General features: G+C 39.7%; 1 protein-coding gene across 3 annotated transcripts in view; it reads right to left on the bottom strand.

The window, feature by feature from the left end:
• ERCC6 (ERCC excision repair 6, chromatin remodeling factor) overlaps nucleotides 1–11,796 on the bottom strand; it is a 41,997-nt gene extending 30,201 nt beyond the window's left edge. Inside the window, exons 1-5 of one of the 3 annotated variants that reach the window (XM_066323891.1) lie at nucleotides 11,543–11,796; nucleotides 10,354–10,787; nucleotides 8,859–8,979; nucleotides 6,782–6,890; nucleotides 4,391–5,111 (exon numbers count right to left, since the gene is read on the bottom strand). In XM_066323891.1, the coding sequence (XP_066179988.1) occupies nucleotides 4,391–5,111; nucleotides 6,782–6,890; nucleotides 8,859–8,979; nucleotides 10,354–10,784 (1,382 nt within the window). In that variant the 5' untranslated portion in view covers nucleotides 10,785–10,787; nucleotides 11,543–11,796. The other 2 variants (XM_066323892.1, XM_066323890.1) reach the window with 2 other exon arrangements.
• Nucleotides 11,797–12,035: the final 239 nt, after the last annotated feature.

The raw sequence follows: 12,035 nt of genomic DNA, 5'->3' as shown, positions 1-12,035 counted from the left end.
ATATGCCTAAACAACCAGAAAATGCAGGCTTTACTATAAAGTCTCTTTAAAACAGAAGCATGACCTTTGAGAAATCTGTCTTATATTGTCCACTGTCACTGACATAAATACAATTTTATACCTGAAAGTGAAGTATGAAAGCATATATCATACAATTAAATTTCTTCTTAATATAAGAATGTATTCAGATACTAAGCCCATTTCCCACTTACTGCAATACCCTAGAAAGAAATTCTACACCCAAAACAGTAATGAGTACAATTTGACTTTTTTTTTTTTTTTTAAATCAGTCAGGAATCAAGCTGAGTATTTAATATAGTTTGCATTTGTGAAGCACAATATGTTTTATATTTTATACAGCTAAGAATCCCTTACAGATTATTCTAATTTGCTAAATTGACGCATTCAGTATTGCTTTTTTGATCTAACTTTTTATGGTCTATATGGGTGGATTTAATTGGTATGTCCTAACAGATGAAATACATGCAGTTAGTACCACAAGCCTCCATAAGTAAATTAAGACTGATGTAGACAATTACACACTTGAGTTTAGAATGAAAGGTGTACTTGGTGAGTGAGAGAAAATACATCTTCATTTGTGTCCTGGCTTTGTCACTTTAAAGAGCAGCAAGAATGTTTTTAGATACTATCTTTCAGGAAAGGTAGTATTTAATTCTTTTTTAATTTATAACTTTGAAACATGGAGAGATTCAGTAACTCAGACACATCAAAGAAAGCTAGCACATGAAAACTGATCTATGAAAACTAATTTAATTTAACACAATTTTTTTCTTTATGAATCAACTGCTCTGTATATTGACAGTCAAAACTTCCTGCTACTCAACTGCCTGGATATCACTCGAGAGACAAGAAAAGAAGCAGCTTTCCTAGCCTTGCTTCTGTGTGCTTGACAGCAATAGAACTCAAACAACTGTACTCCACAAACTAGACAAAACACACAAGAAAACAGACATGTTACTGATCTCCCATAATATGACACATAATTCCTTCCTTGAAGCAGCAGGCAGATACATACTGACAACTGGTATGGGAAGAGTGTAACTTAAGACTGCTAAGGTTTATTCTGACTCCAAGCTACTACTTATACTGACAGCATACTGATGTCAATAATGCAATATATTAACTACACACAAGCAGAAAAAAATTAACTTTTTTATACTTATGCTTGGCATTTTAATACATGTAAAAGAAAAATTTAAATAATATAAAAAAAATCTTGATATATGCAGTGTCCATATCTGCAAAGCTTGAGAATAATGCATTAAAAAAAAAACCAGTTTTCTTGTTGAGAAAAACCAAAAAAGTTTTATTTCCTATACATTTTATAGGCATTCGAGGTCACTGATGTTTTGTGCTTCTAGGTAAAAGAAGTTGAAAAACAGTTTCATATTCACCTTTCCTACAGTCTTCAAATAAACTGACAGTGCCATGACTTGATGTGCTGGTTTAGGATGAACTAGAGTTAGTTTTCTTCACAGTGGCTGGTATGGGGCTGTGTTTTGGATCTGTGCTGAGCACAGGGCTGATAACACAGAGATGCTGTTGTCATTGCTGAGCAGGGCTCACACAGAGCCAAGGCTGCCACGCTGGCGAGGAGGCTGGGGGGAGACACAGCCAGGACAGGGCACCCCAAGGGACTAAAGGGACATTCCAGACCAGAGGGCATCATGCTCAGTGCAGAAAGTGGGGGAACGAGGAAGGGGGGACGATTTGTAGTGATGGAGTTTGTTATTCAGCCAAGATGGGGCCCTGCTCTCCTGGGGATGGCAGAACACCTGCCTCCCCATGGGAAGTAATGAATTAATTCCTTGCTCTGCTTTGCCTGCATGTGTGGCTTTTGCTTTCTTTATTAAACTGCCTTTATCTCAACCCACGAGTTTTCCAGCTTTTACCCTTCTAATTGTCCCCTGGTGGGATAGTGAGTGAGTGGCTGTGTGGGGTTTAAACCACAACATGGGAGCACTCCACTGGGCAGGAGGGAACAGGGTTTGATCCCACCACCTCCAATTCTGAACACTTCTAGATGAAGATGGTCACTATTGAGTATGACATAGACACTAACAATGTGCCTGTTGATCGGGATCAAAGTTCTGAGACATTCCAGTACCATCCTAGAGATTATCCTTAGGTAATCCTTAGGATTACCTAAGCCTTGGGGTTCAGCTGATAACAGCCAGTGTGACAGATAGCTGGGAATGACAACACACTAATGTTCAGTGAATATTTGAATTACCTACAGGTGCATGATAGTATCCTATTTACCTTAACTCTCCATAAACCTTGATGTTTCCTGGAACTGTTCATTATTCTAGCACGCTATGAATTCACCTTAGGCACTGACCTTTCAGCACAGAAGATTTTGTCAATCTGCATGTCTACACAGCAACATGGCTCCCGTAACAGTAACTAGAGAAAGGCAAGACCCACACAAGAGAACAAACCTGAAATTCCTGATATCCTAAGCTGATTCTGCATAGCTAAACTTTGCTTTTCCATGTTCTATTGCTCATACCTTGCTTTGAGTGACTGGGCAAACCTCTGGTAGTAGTCTTTACAAGAACAGGGAAGAGTCGGCTGCTCTCCAGCCTGACATTTCCTACAGACAACAGCTCCTGTTCAGACAAGAGTCTCTTGTTCTAGAGATGCTCTGCAATCATGCAGTTAGCTAATTATCATTCTTTAACAACATCAGTGTAGTTTCCCCTTGACACAGACCAATCTCTTGAAGCCCCATCTCCAAAAAGTTTTAATGTTAAGGAAACTCATTTGCAGTCTCTAAGAGTGTAGGACTGAATTCATTGCCAAGCACAAGACTAGATGTTCAGAAGAATAAAGTAATCCTGAAGGACTTTCCTCTGTCTCTCTCACGGGTAAAATATACCATAATCTCACCCATTCGTTTGCATTCAAAAGTAAAACTGACATGAAACAAGATATAAATGTAAGCAAATGACAGCATTTCTACAGCATTCTTAATATGTTTCTTAATTCACTACATTTTATTTTCTCATGGCATTTCCCATAATGAAGATTACCTGGGGGTGTCAGCATAAAAACATCAATGTGGACAGCTGCAGCTTAACAGCCACAATAACTGTAGTTATGAAATTTTTAAGAGATGTAGTGTTTTGGTAGCAATTACAGTTATTGATATTTCTGAAATTCATTTAGGCTTTTATTGTAACTTCAGTAACCAAAAGAAATGTAGTCTATGATATGACTTTGCTAAGGATAAATTGTGACAATCTTAACGTTATTAAAAAACGTTTTTAAAAAACGTTTTTGAATGAATTTAAACTGTGAGTCATATTAAAACTTTCAATCAAAATAAATTACTCTTGATGAAAACACTGAATTAAAAATGATTTAATATTGGTCTACTTTAAACGTGAAGAATACAGTTTTACTCAATAAAACAGTAAATATTTTACTGATTAAGAACAATTAATTTCTGTTAATCCAATAGAAAATGTATTTCTTTTTGACCTTTTGGACATTGTTCAGATTAGCCTCTTGCTGAAATTTCTATTCAAGAGCAATAAACTATGCTTTAATCCTGAAAAGCAACATCCTGGGACTGCAAACTTACTGCCTTATATCAGTTCCTGATTTGCCTGTGTAACCTGGGATGTGAAAGTGAAGTTGGGCTCTTCCTACGTGATATTTTCTACAACTGAGAGCACTTCTGCTACCAGAAGATACCTCTTCCTCCACAGCAACTCATGCTCTCACAACTGGAGAGATGGTGTTTATACCTCTAGTTCCTGATTCCTTCTCTGACACAGCATCATTTATATCTGTAAGATTTTTTATTTCTGTAGAAATGTAAAATTTGAGCCTCCCAAGCATTAATCAAGTTCCTGTGCTAGGGTTTATCACTGTCATCAATCACCCCTCACTGACAGTTCTAGTATATGTTCTTCCTTTCACTCCAGAAAAGCTGTTTTCAAGTTCCACGATTTTCTAGAGGACTATATAACTACCTGAAGGATATTCAGTAAAGGTAACTAATTAAAAGTACACATACCATCAACAAGCTGAAGTTTATTACATGAAGCTCAACCACTATACTAGAAAAGAGACAACATGCCTGTGATCACCAAAACATAGGTTATACAAATTTCATAAATCATAGAACAGCACAGGTGATCCACAAATAAGGACCTATGACAGCAAGAAAACTTTAACAGCAAAGTTCTTGTAATTAAGCTCCATGTCTGAATCCTTCTGAAAGGCTATCTATGATCCTTCTGACTACCTCATTTCCCTTACTTCAACACACTCCCTAGCAGTCTATAATAGACACCGTCCTTTGCATGTTTAACATACTAATTTATTAGTATTACTAATAAAAATGTCTGGGACTAACCTTAGTCTCTGTTTATAATAGTCCAAATCTCCATCATCTCTCCATCGTCTCACTTTGTGCTTCCCTGGTGTATGCTCTTCTTCCTCAGAGCTTGGAACAAAGTCAGCATCATTTTCACCTTCTTTAAAACTCTTCTTCACAAATTTTTTTCTTTTTCTTGATAAACTCTTAAGTTCATAATCAGAATCACTCTCAGCAAAAGAAGATGCCTCTTCTGCTGCTGCTGCTTCTGGATCAAAGAGCTCCTCATCAGGTACATACTCAGATTCCCCACTATCATCCTCTTGTTCATGCCTGAGATTCTTGGCTTCAAGACATTTCTTTTCCTTTGGAATCCTGGCCTTTGAATGAATCTGAAGGGCATGCTTCTGAAGCTCTCTCAAGTGTTTTTTTAAACGCTTATCTGTTTTTGAGAGGGCTTTACCATGTTTTTCCTTTGTGGCAGCTGCAGGAGCCACACACTGAACATTTTTGGCTTGTGCTTTCTTCTTTGCTCCTTTGTGACGGGATAATTTCCTTCTTTCAGATGACAGCTTAGCTTGGTCTGCCAAGTACTTCTCAAAATCAGATGCTTCATTTAGTCTTAACTGTCGCGCCTTTCTCTCTGGCTTCTGAGGTATTTTAGTTCCAAATGGAGTCATCTGACCAGTTCGAATGAGCTCTGCCCACTCTGTTTCCTGAGCAGGCATAAGCATACTGCCAAGGGATGATGGACCAGGTTCTACAACAAGAGTCAGAACATACAGCATGCTTTTAACACCTTTTGTATAACTGAAACACAGGAACGAGGGTGTTATACACACTATCAAAATGCAAATACTTTTGAAGCAGCACACAGCAGCAAGAACTACCACAAAATTACAATTCCAAATGATACACAAACTCTAATGTACCACCTTTGTGGTCAATTCTACCCATGTCACCGTGTTCAGTACAAGAAACCACTGTGCTCCCATCTGCAGCAACACTGCCCATTTCAATTTTACTAGTGATTTTTTCAGTCCTACTCATAAGCTTGAAATTTGACATTTTGATTGTCACACCAGAACAGACAAAAAATCTCAAAAAACACAAGCTGTCCAATCATAATGCTTCAGAAAAACCCAACCAAAAAAAAACCCCAAACAATAAAACTAAACCAAAAAACCCCAAACATGCCTTACTAGCATACAATACTAATATGAAGATAATGACTTTAAAAGTTAGACTGGCTGCACAGCACTCTGGCATAAAAGAGCACTTTCAGGCGCACTTACAGTTACTCTACACAAACTGTAATTGGTGTTTGAAACCAAAGAGAAAGAAAAGCTCTTGAATTCAGCAAGCTGAACAGCAATTATGGCCTGAAATCTATTATTAGGGCCCAGAATTTCAAAGTAAGTCTACCAGAATTGCCAGCGCAGCTTTAAATTGTCCCATTTTAAAGCACTGTATCTATTATATGTTTAATGAGTAACAACAATACTTTAGGCATGAAAACCCCTCCATCTCCGCCCCTTCCTACTGGAACTGCTCCATTTCTTCTGTTGGGCTCTACTCACTTAGTCAAATTTTGAACACACTGGGTGCCTGAGTTTTCCTGCATGAGCCCTCCAAAGAAAACAGGATTTAAGATGCTCTTCTAATGAGAAAAGTTAACTGAAGCTTTGACTCCTTTAAGTGTTGCTGATCAGGAGAGAAGCATGAGCTCTGCAAGAGGGAATCTACTCCAGCCCCATGAGTAAGGGTCAAACAGCACAAAGTTTTTTCCCGTCAGCAAATAACAATATAACCCCAAGATGATGTGCAGACACCAGTGGGACACAAACTTGCCCTGCAGAATACTGCCTGTGGCCAAGCTTAGTTTGCAGAGAGCAGAGAGAAAGAACACCTAGTAAAACACTCAGCCAACATATATCCTGGTCTGGAAGAAAACTTATCTTTAGTTTTAAAAATCACACTGCAGCCTGAAAAGAAGAAGCACTTCCCCCTTCCATTTCTAGTGATACTTCCCAACAGTAAGAAAAACCAATTTTGTTAATGCTGATTGATAGCATCCAGCATATAAAATGTAATTCAATCATGATGTTAGTCATCTTTATCAAATTAGCTGTGAAAAAAAATGTTAGGATTTCCAATTTATTAAGCCCAATACTCTAATGTGCCTCAGCTATCCCTCCACAGCTGAACACAGATTAACATCCATTTTTTAAAACTTCCCACATGAATATGCCAAGATTTGCAAATCTGCAGGTGTACAGAGTAAGTGTTCTTAACTGTCTTTGAAAGACAACCACTGAAATTTATTTCCTTACTGGCAAAAATCTTACAAAATAGCTTCAAACAAAACAACAAAAAAAGGCATTACATCAAAGCAGAACAATCTAACTTTCAGACTTTTCTTATACATACCTTCATCTTCCTCATTTTCAATCTCATTTGCTTCATCAGCAAACTCTGTTAAACCAAGTATTCCTTGAAGACGTTTTTGTTTTGCTTTTATCTTCTTCAGCTGTTGCTCCTTCAACAACAATTATTTAAGTAATTTTATTTTTAATCTGCTTTATAAATTTGCTAACCTTTTAAACAACACTTAAGTCACTACATTTGTAGTATTTTCAAACAGAATCTCATATTTAAATATTAAAAGTATCACAACTGAGGAAAAAAAAGTGGAAAACAAGTGTCACTGTGATACCTGTTGGTCTCCATCCCACAAGAGACAGACAATTTTGGGCGTATGATTATCTTACCATATATGTATAGTAAGATCAGGCTGTTCACACACACAAAATTCATGTGCACACTGCATTTTTATGTCCATTTCTTAAGGCCATTTTATGTGTTGATTCTAGTGAAGGAAGCCCATCAAAGCAGACTGCAGAGATGCACAGAGAACACCAAGAGATCTGTTGATGACTGCAAGACTGGGTTCACGATTACTAAGCCACAAATAACAGCTGTAAGATTGACTAAGATTTATCCATCATCCCAGAAGTTATGGAATGTTTTGTTACAAAGGAACTGAAATTGTAGATCAGTCCAACACCCTGATAGGTCTTTGTCTATGGTTAGTTCAGGAGTGGTCACAGTTAATTTAACAGCAAAAAATGAATTTACTTCAAAAGATCAATGTTACAGATTATGTAAGGAGTATACTTTATTACTGCTATGAAAATCATTCTTAGCTAATAATTCTTCCATTACACCTTTTTTCTGATTGTTATATCCTCAACAGTATATCTAGTTGGGAAGGTATGATTCCTTGATGTTGCTAACTTTCATTCATGAAACAAAACATTACAATCATTAAAACAAAGTCCCAGGCAAGGTAACCTTCACATTTGTAACTCTATGCTTTGGAAGTATTTCCTTACCTAGAAAGGCACACACTTCAGTAAAAAACAAATCCATTGCAAAATTCAGGTTATTAGAACCACTTCCGTAGTTAATGATTTTCAATAGGAGATAACTTCCTTTCACTTCAAAGATGGTTAACAACAAACTCACAAGGAGGTCTGAACTTCCCCTGAACTAACATGTGTGTAAACCCTTTCAAGCAGTATGAAACACGCAGAATAGTGATCATTCTTTAATGGTAAGTCTGGCTTAACACATTTCTTCCTACTACTTCCAGCTACTTTTATCTAGTCATTTGCCACTGCTCTGTATTGTCCCCATAAGTCTCTGAATTGGCTGAATTATGAGCACAGTATTACCTGGGGTTGCTGAATTAGCAAGGTTAAAAAACTACAAGTGAATGAGTCAGTGGCAAGCGACCAAAGACTGGCCTTTTGAGGGCAAAGGACGGTAAGTTTCACAGTCAGGTTTATCATCAGAGAAAGTATTAGGGTGAATTTCCAGCAGACAGTGAGCTGATCAAGGTGCTACATTCCTGAGTAGTACAAGTCCCTCTTTTCTCAAATCTATTTCCTATTCACAGCTGTAAAGGTCTATTGCCTACATTACCCTGACGCCAGCTGGATTGCTCCACAGCTCCCTTAACTCACTGCTCTGGCAGAAAAAAGCTGCAGCAGTTTCTGACAAATCAATGAGTTAAAGAGCTCACTAAAGAGAGAGAGAAACTATGTCTACTGACAAGATACATTTAATGAAAGCGGGTTAAGGAAAAGAACACAGGGAAGGAATAACTGCGAGACCTGAGATCCAGTTAAACTACTGAAATGTGCCCCAACAAGGCTTTGTCAACTCTCCAAATGCTACTGTGAGAGTTTAAATGAAATTAATCCAAATCAATCTTCTGAACAGGTCCTGGAACAGGGCCTGTTCAGTTTTATATCTTGTTTCAAAACTTAAAAAAAAAAAAATCAGCACTTTAAATCCTTTAAATTAGTATGAAATGAATTCAAAGGAGAGGAACAGCAATTCCAGACTGACTCTGAACTATATAATTAAGAATTACATCACAAAAACCAAACCTTAAGACAAAGTACAAACGAAGTATTGTAAACAGGAGATTATTAATTACCTTGTTATATTTTTGCCGTTTCACAGAATCTAGTTTTCTGTTAATATTTTTGTTGTCAGCAGCTTGAGGTGAAAGTTCCTCAATAATTTTATTTATATGTCTCAGAGATGTTGTACATGATCTGAAAAAATAGTAAGATTGCAATGAACTGGTAAATTCTAAAAAGAAAAATAGCATATTCTCGATTCAGACAATTTAAAAATTCCAGATTTACGGTAAGACTTCAAAAGGTCAAAAGGTAAGGTTCTGAATAAGCATAATATATTTAAAGAACACTGAAAATACTAAACACTTTTAAAAGTTGTACATAAAATATTTTTAAACTAAATTTTGATAATAGTAAAGTTCCAGAAGAATGTAAACTGAACAACCACTGTAGTATTTAGTACTCAAAAGTTAAGTCTGATGATGACAAGCAAGAGTGGTTGTTTTCATTATTCAAGGTAAACAAAACACACACTAAAAATCTAAACGGGAAATCCCATGTTTTCATTTTCTAAAAAGCTTTTACCACTTGAAGTGAACGGTGAGAATAGAGGGATAGGAAAAATCATAGGATGCTTCTGAAAGGAAAACAGGAAAACATCAACTAATTAACAGTGCTTCACACCACTCTTTCAATAACCACATGCTCTAATTGTATGGGTATGCTGCTCTATTTTTCTTCTCAATACCACCTCACTCATTATGTTCTTCTGGTCCACAACCTGAAATTAGATTTCAGTGCTGTAAACTTATTTAATTTCACATCGCCACACCCAAACTGGAAAACGAATCAAGTGCATATAATCGAGACCTACAGCACTCCTGAGCACTAAAAAACCATCACTAATACAACATAGTGAAACACACACAGGTAGAATAATTTACCTGCAATAGTTCACACAGTAACTCTACAATGAGACTAGAAACAGAAAGGGAGAACTAAAATTGAAAGATTACTGGCTCCTATTCCTCCAGGTCTTCTACTATCAATAGTACCACTGTTACTTAAGCATTTGATTCCTTTAAGGTATCATTAAGCACTTCTTACAAACACTTGTGATAAGGCTGTTTTGGTTGTAGGACATTCATGAGATGGAATCATCCAAGTTACAGAAGGAACATAACTCAAAGCAGATGACCCCACAAAACATACAGAATTGAGGAAGTGGTACTTCTCACTGCAACTTTGAATAACAGAGTATAATGCCATTCTCCACTGCCCAGAAAACAGATGCTTCTTGGTGAGGACAGGAGACAATGCAAAAAAAAGGAGACGCACTCCACTCTGCTGCCTTGATGCATGACTAGATAAGTCAAATAAGAGCAATGAAGCATTGTCTGATGTGAAAAATATTTTCTTCATTTTTAAAAGGTGAGTGACTCCCAAGAGTACACGTGATCAAGAACTTTCAAAACATGCTTTCCTCTTTAAGTTTTTAAAAACATGAGATACCAAGTCTCATTAGATTGTCAGCAGCAGAAAGGAACAGTAAGGAAAAACACAATTTACCTTAAATCCTCCAGTACTGACTCATACTCTTTTGATGCATTAGCTATTTTTGCCGCTTTATTCGCCTCGTTAATTGCATTATCTACTTGCTGAATAACTCCTTGCTCCAACACATCCTGGTCATAGACATCAACTCCTAAATCTTTGAGCTCAGCAGCATGTGCACTACACGAGACAGACTGAATCTGCTGCCTGTTGATCTGTAAAAGGGGATGTCCTCTTCTGGGCACCTCCAAAGGAACAGCCGTGGAAGTGGAAGCCTGGCAGTCAGAGCTGGGAATTCCAACACTATTATCCACACCATTGTCACAAATGCCATTTTCCTGTTCAGTTCCCAAGTCCCCGTTGTTATGCAGGCAATTATTGCTTGAAGTAGTGGCAGACTCTTGTTCTTGAATACTGTCTGGCAGGTGACTCTTGTGTGTTGGCATCCTCTGCTCGAAGGCAACAAAGGAGAAGCACATTATCATAAGGACATCCACAGACACAAAGCTCCTCATGAAGACTGTGTGATTGTGTCCCCCCAAAAGTATGTTTATGATAAATTCTTGTCTCAAGACACCTTCTCCTTTAGTCCTCCCTGCAGAAGCATGTCCACACCAACTTCCATAATGAAAAGAGTGGCCAAAACCTCTCAGAGACAATTATGTTTAACCCTCCTGGAAGCCGATGACATGAAGACAAATAAGACAACGTGTAAAAATCACTCTCCCTGCCAGACAGCGAACTCAGTCTTGTGTGGAAATGGTCATGCTCCAGAAGACTGTGACATAACAAAAACATATGCAACTTAACATACCCAAACCCCAAAAACACAACTTTTTGAAACAGGTTAGGACTTCCCTTTGAAAGCACTTATGAGTGTAGTTGGCCGTAAGCTTTAGTTTGACAATTCAGCTATAAAGTAGAGCATGAAACACCTCAGTTCTCAGGAAACTAATGCTGGACTGACTTACAGAGGCAAGCCTGGAGTTGGTATGTTCAGCTACCTCTCCTAGCACGGCAGCTCACGGATCTCAGTCCCACCTCACGGTTTTCGCCAGCGCTCGGAACATGCCCGCACAGGGCTCGGTCCCGCATTCAGGCAACAGGTACCACACCACCCCCGGCCCGCCCCTCCGAGGAACCCCGGGGCCCTCTGCCCCACCCGCACCAAGCGGTGCTCGGGCAGAAGGGGAGCTTCACCCACCTCTGTGTGCGAGCGAGCGCTGGGCTGGGACGGGGCCGCCGGCCGAAGGTTGTCTCCGCCGCGGGTACGAGCAGGGCTCCGGCTGCCGCCGGGCTGTGGCCGATCCGCGGCCCCGCAGCGCAGCGGGAGCGGCACCGCCGGGCCGGGCCGCACTGATCCGACCGGGCTGTGGCCGATCCGCGGCCCCGCAGCGGGAACGGGAGCGGCACCGCCGGGCCGGGCCGGGCCGGGCCGGGCCGCACTGCTCCGACCGGCACGGCTCCGGCACTGCGCCTGCGCGGGGCCGCGCCGCGCATCACTTCCGCAGCGGCGGGGCCCGCCTGCGCCTGCGCCGAGGGGCCGGGGCCGTCAGGGCTGCGCTGTGGGAGCAGCGGGAGCGGCGTCTGTCCCCGGGCTCCCGCCGCTTCCTCTGCCTGCTCACCCCGTCCTTCTGTCTCCACATTTCAGCGTCGTGAAACTCCCGCATCCGGCTCCCCCTCCTTTGGGCAGCAGA

Source organism: Sylvia atricapilla, chromosome 8 (assembly GCF_009819655.1).
Source record: "Sylvia atricapilla isolate bSylAtr1 chromosome 8, bSylAtr1.pri, whole genome shotgun sequence".
NCBI classification, from domain to species: domain Eukaryota; kingdom Metazoa; phylum Chordata; class Aves; order Passeriformes; family Sylviidae; genus Sylvia; species Sylvia atricapilla.
The sequence above is the reverse complement of the archived record's forward strand: the minus strand, read 5'-3'. Positions and strand labels throughout refer to the sequence as shown.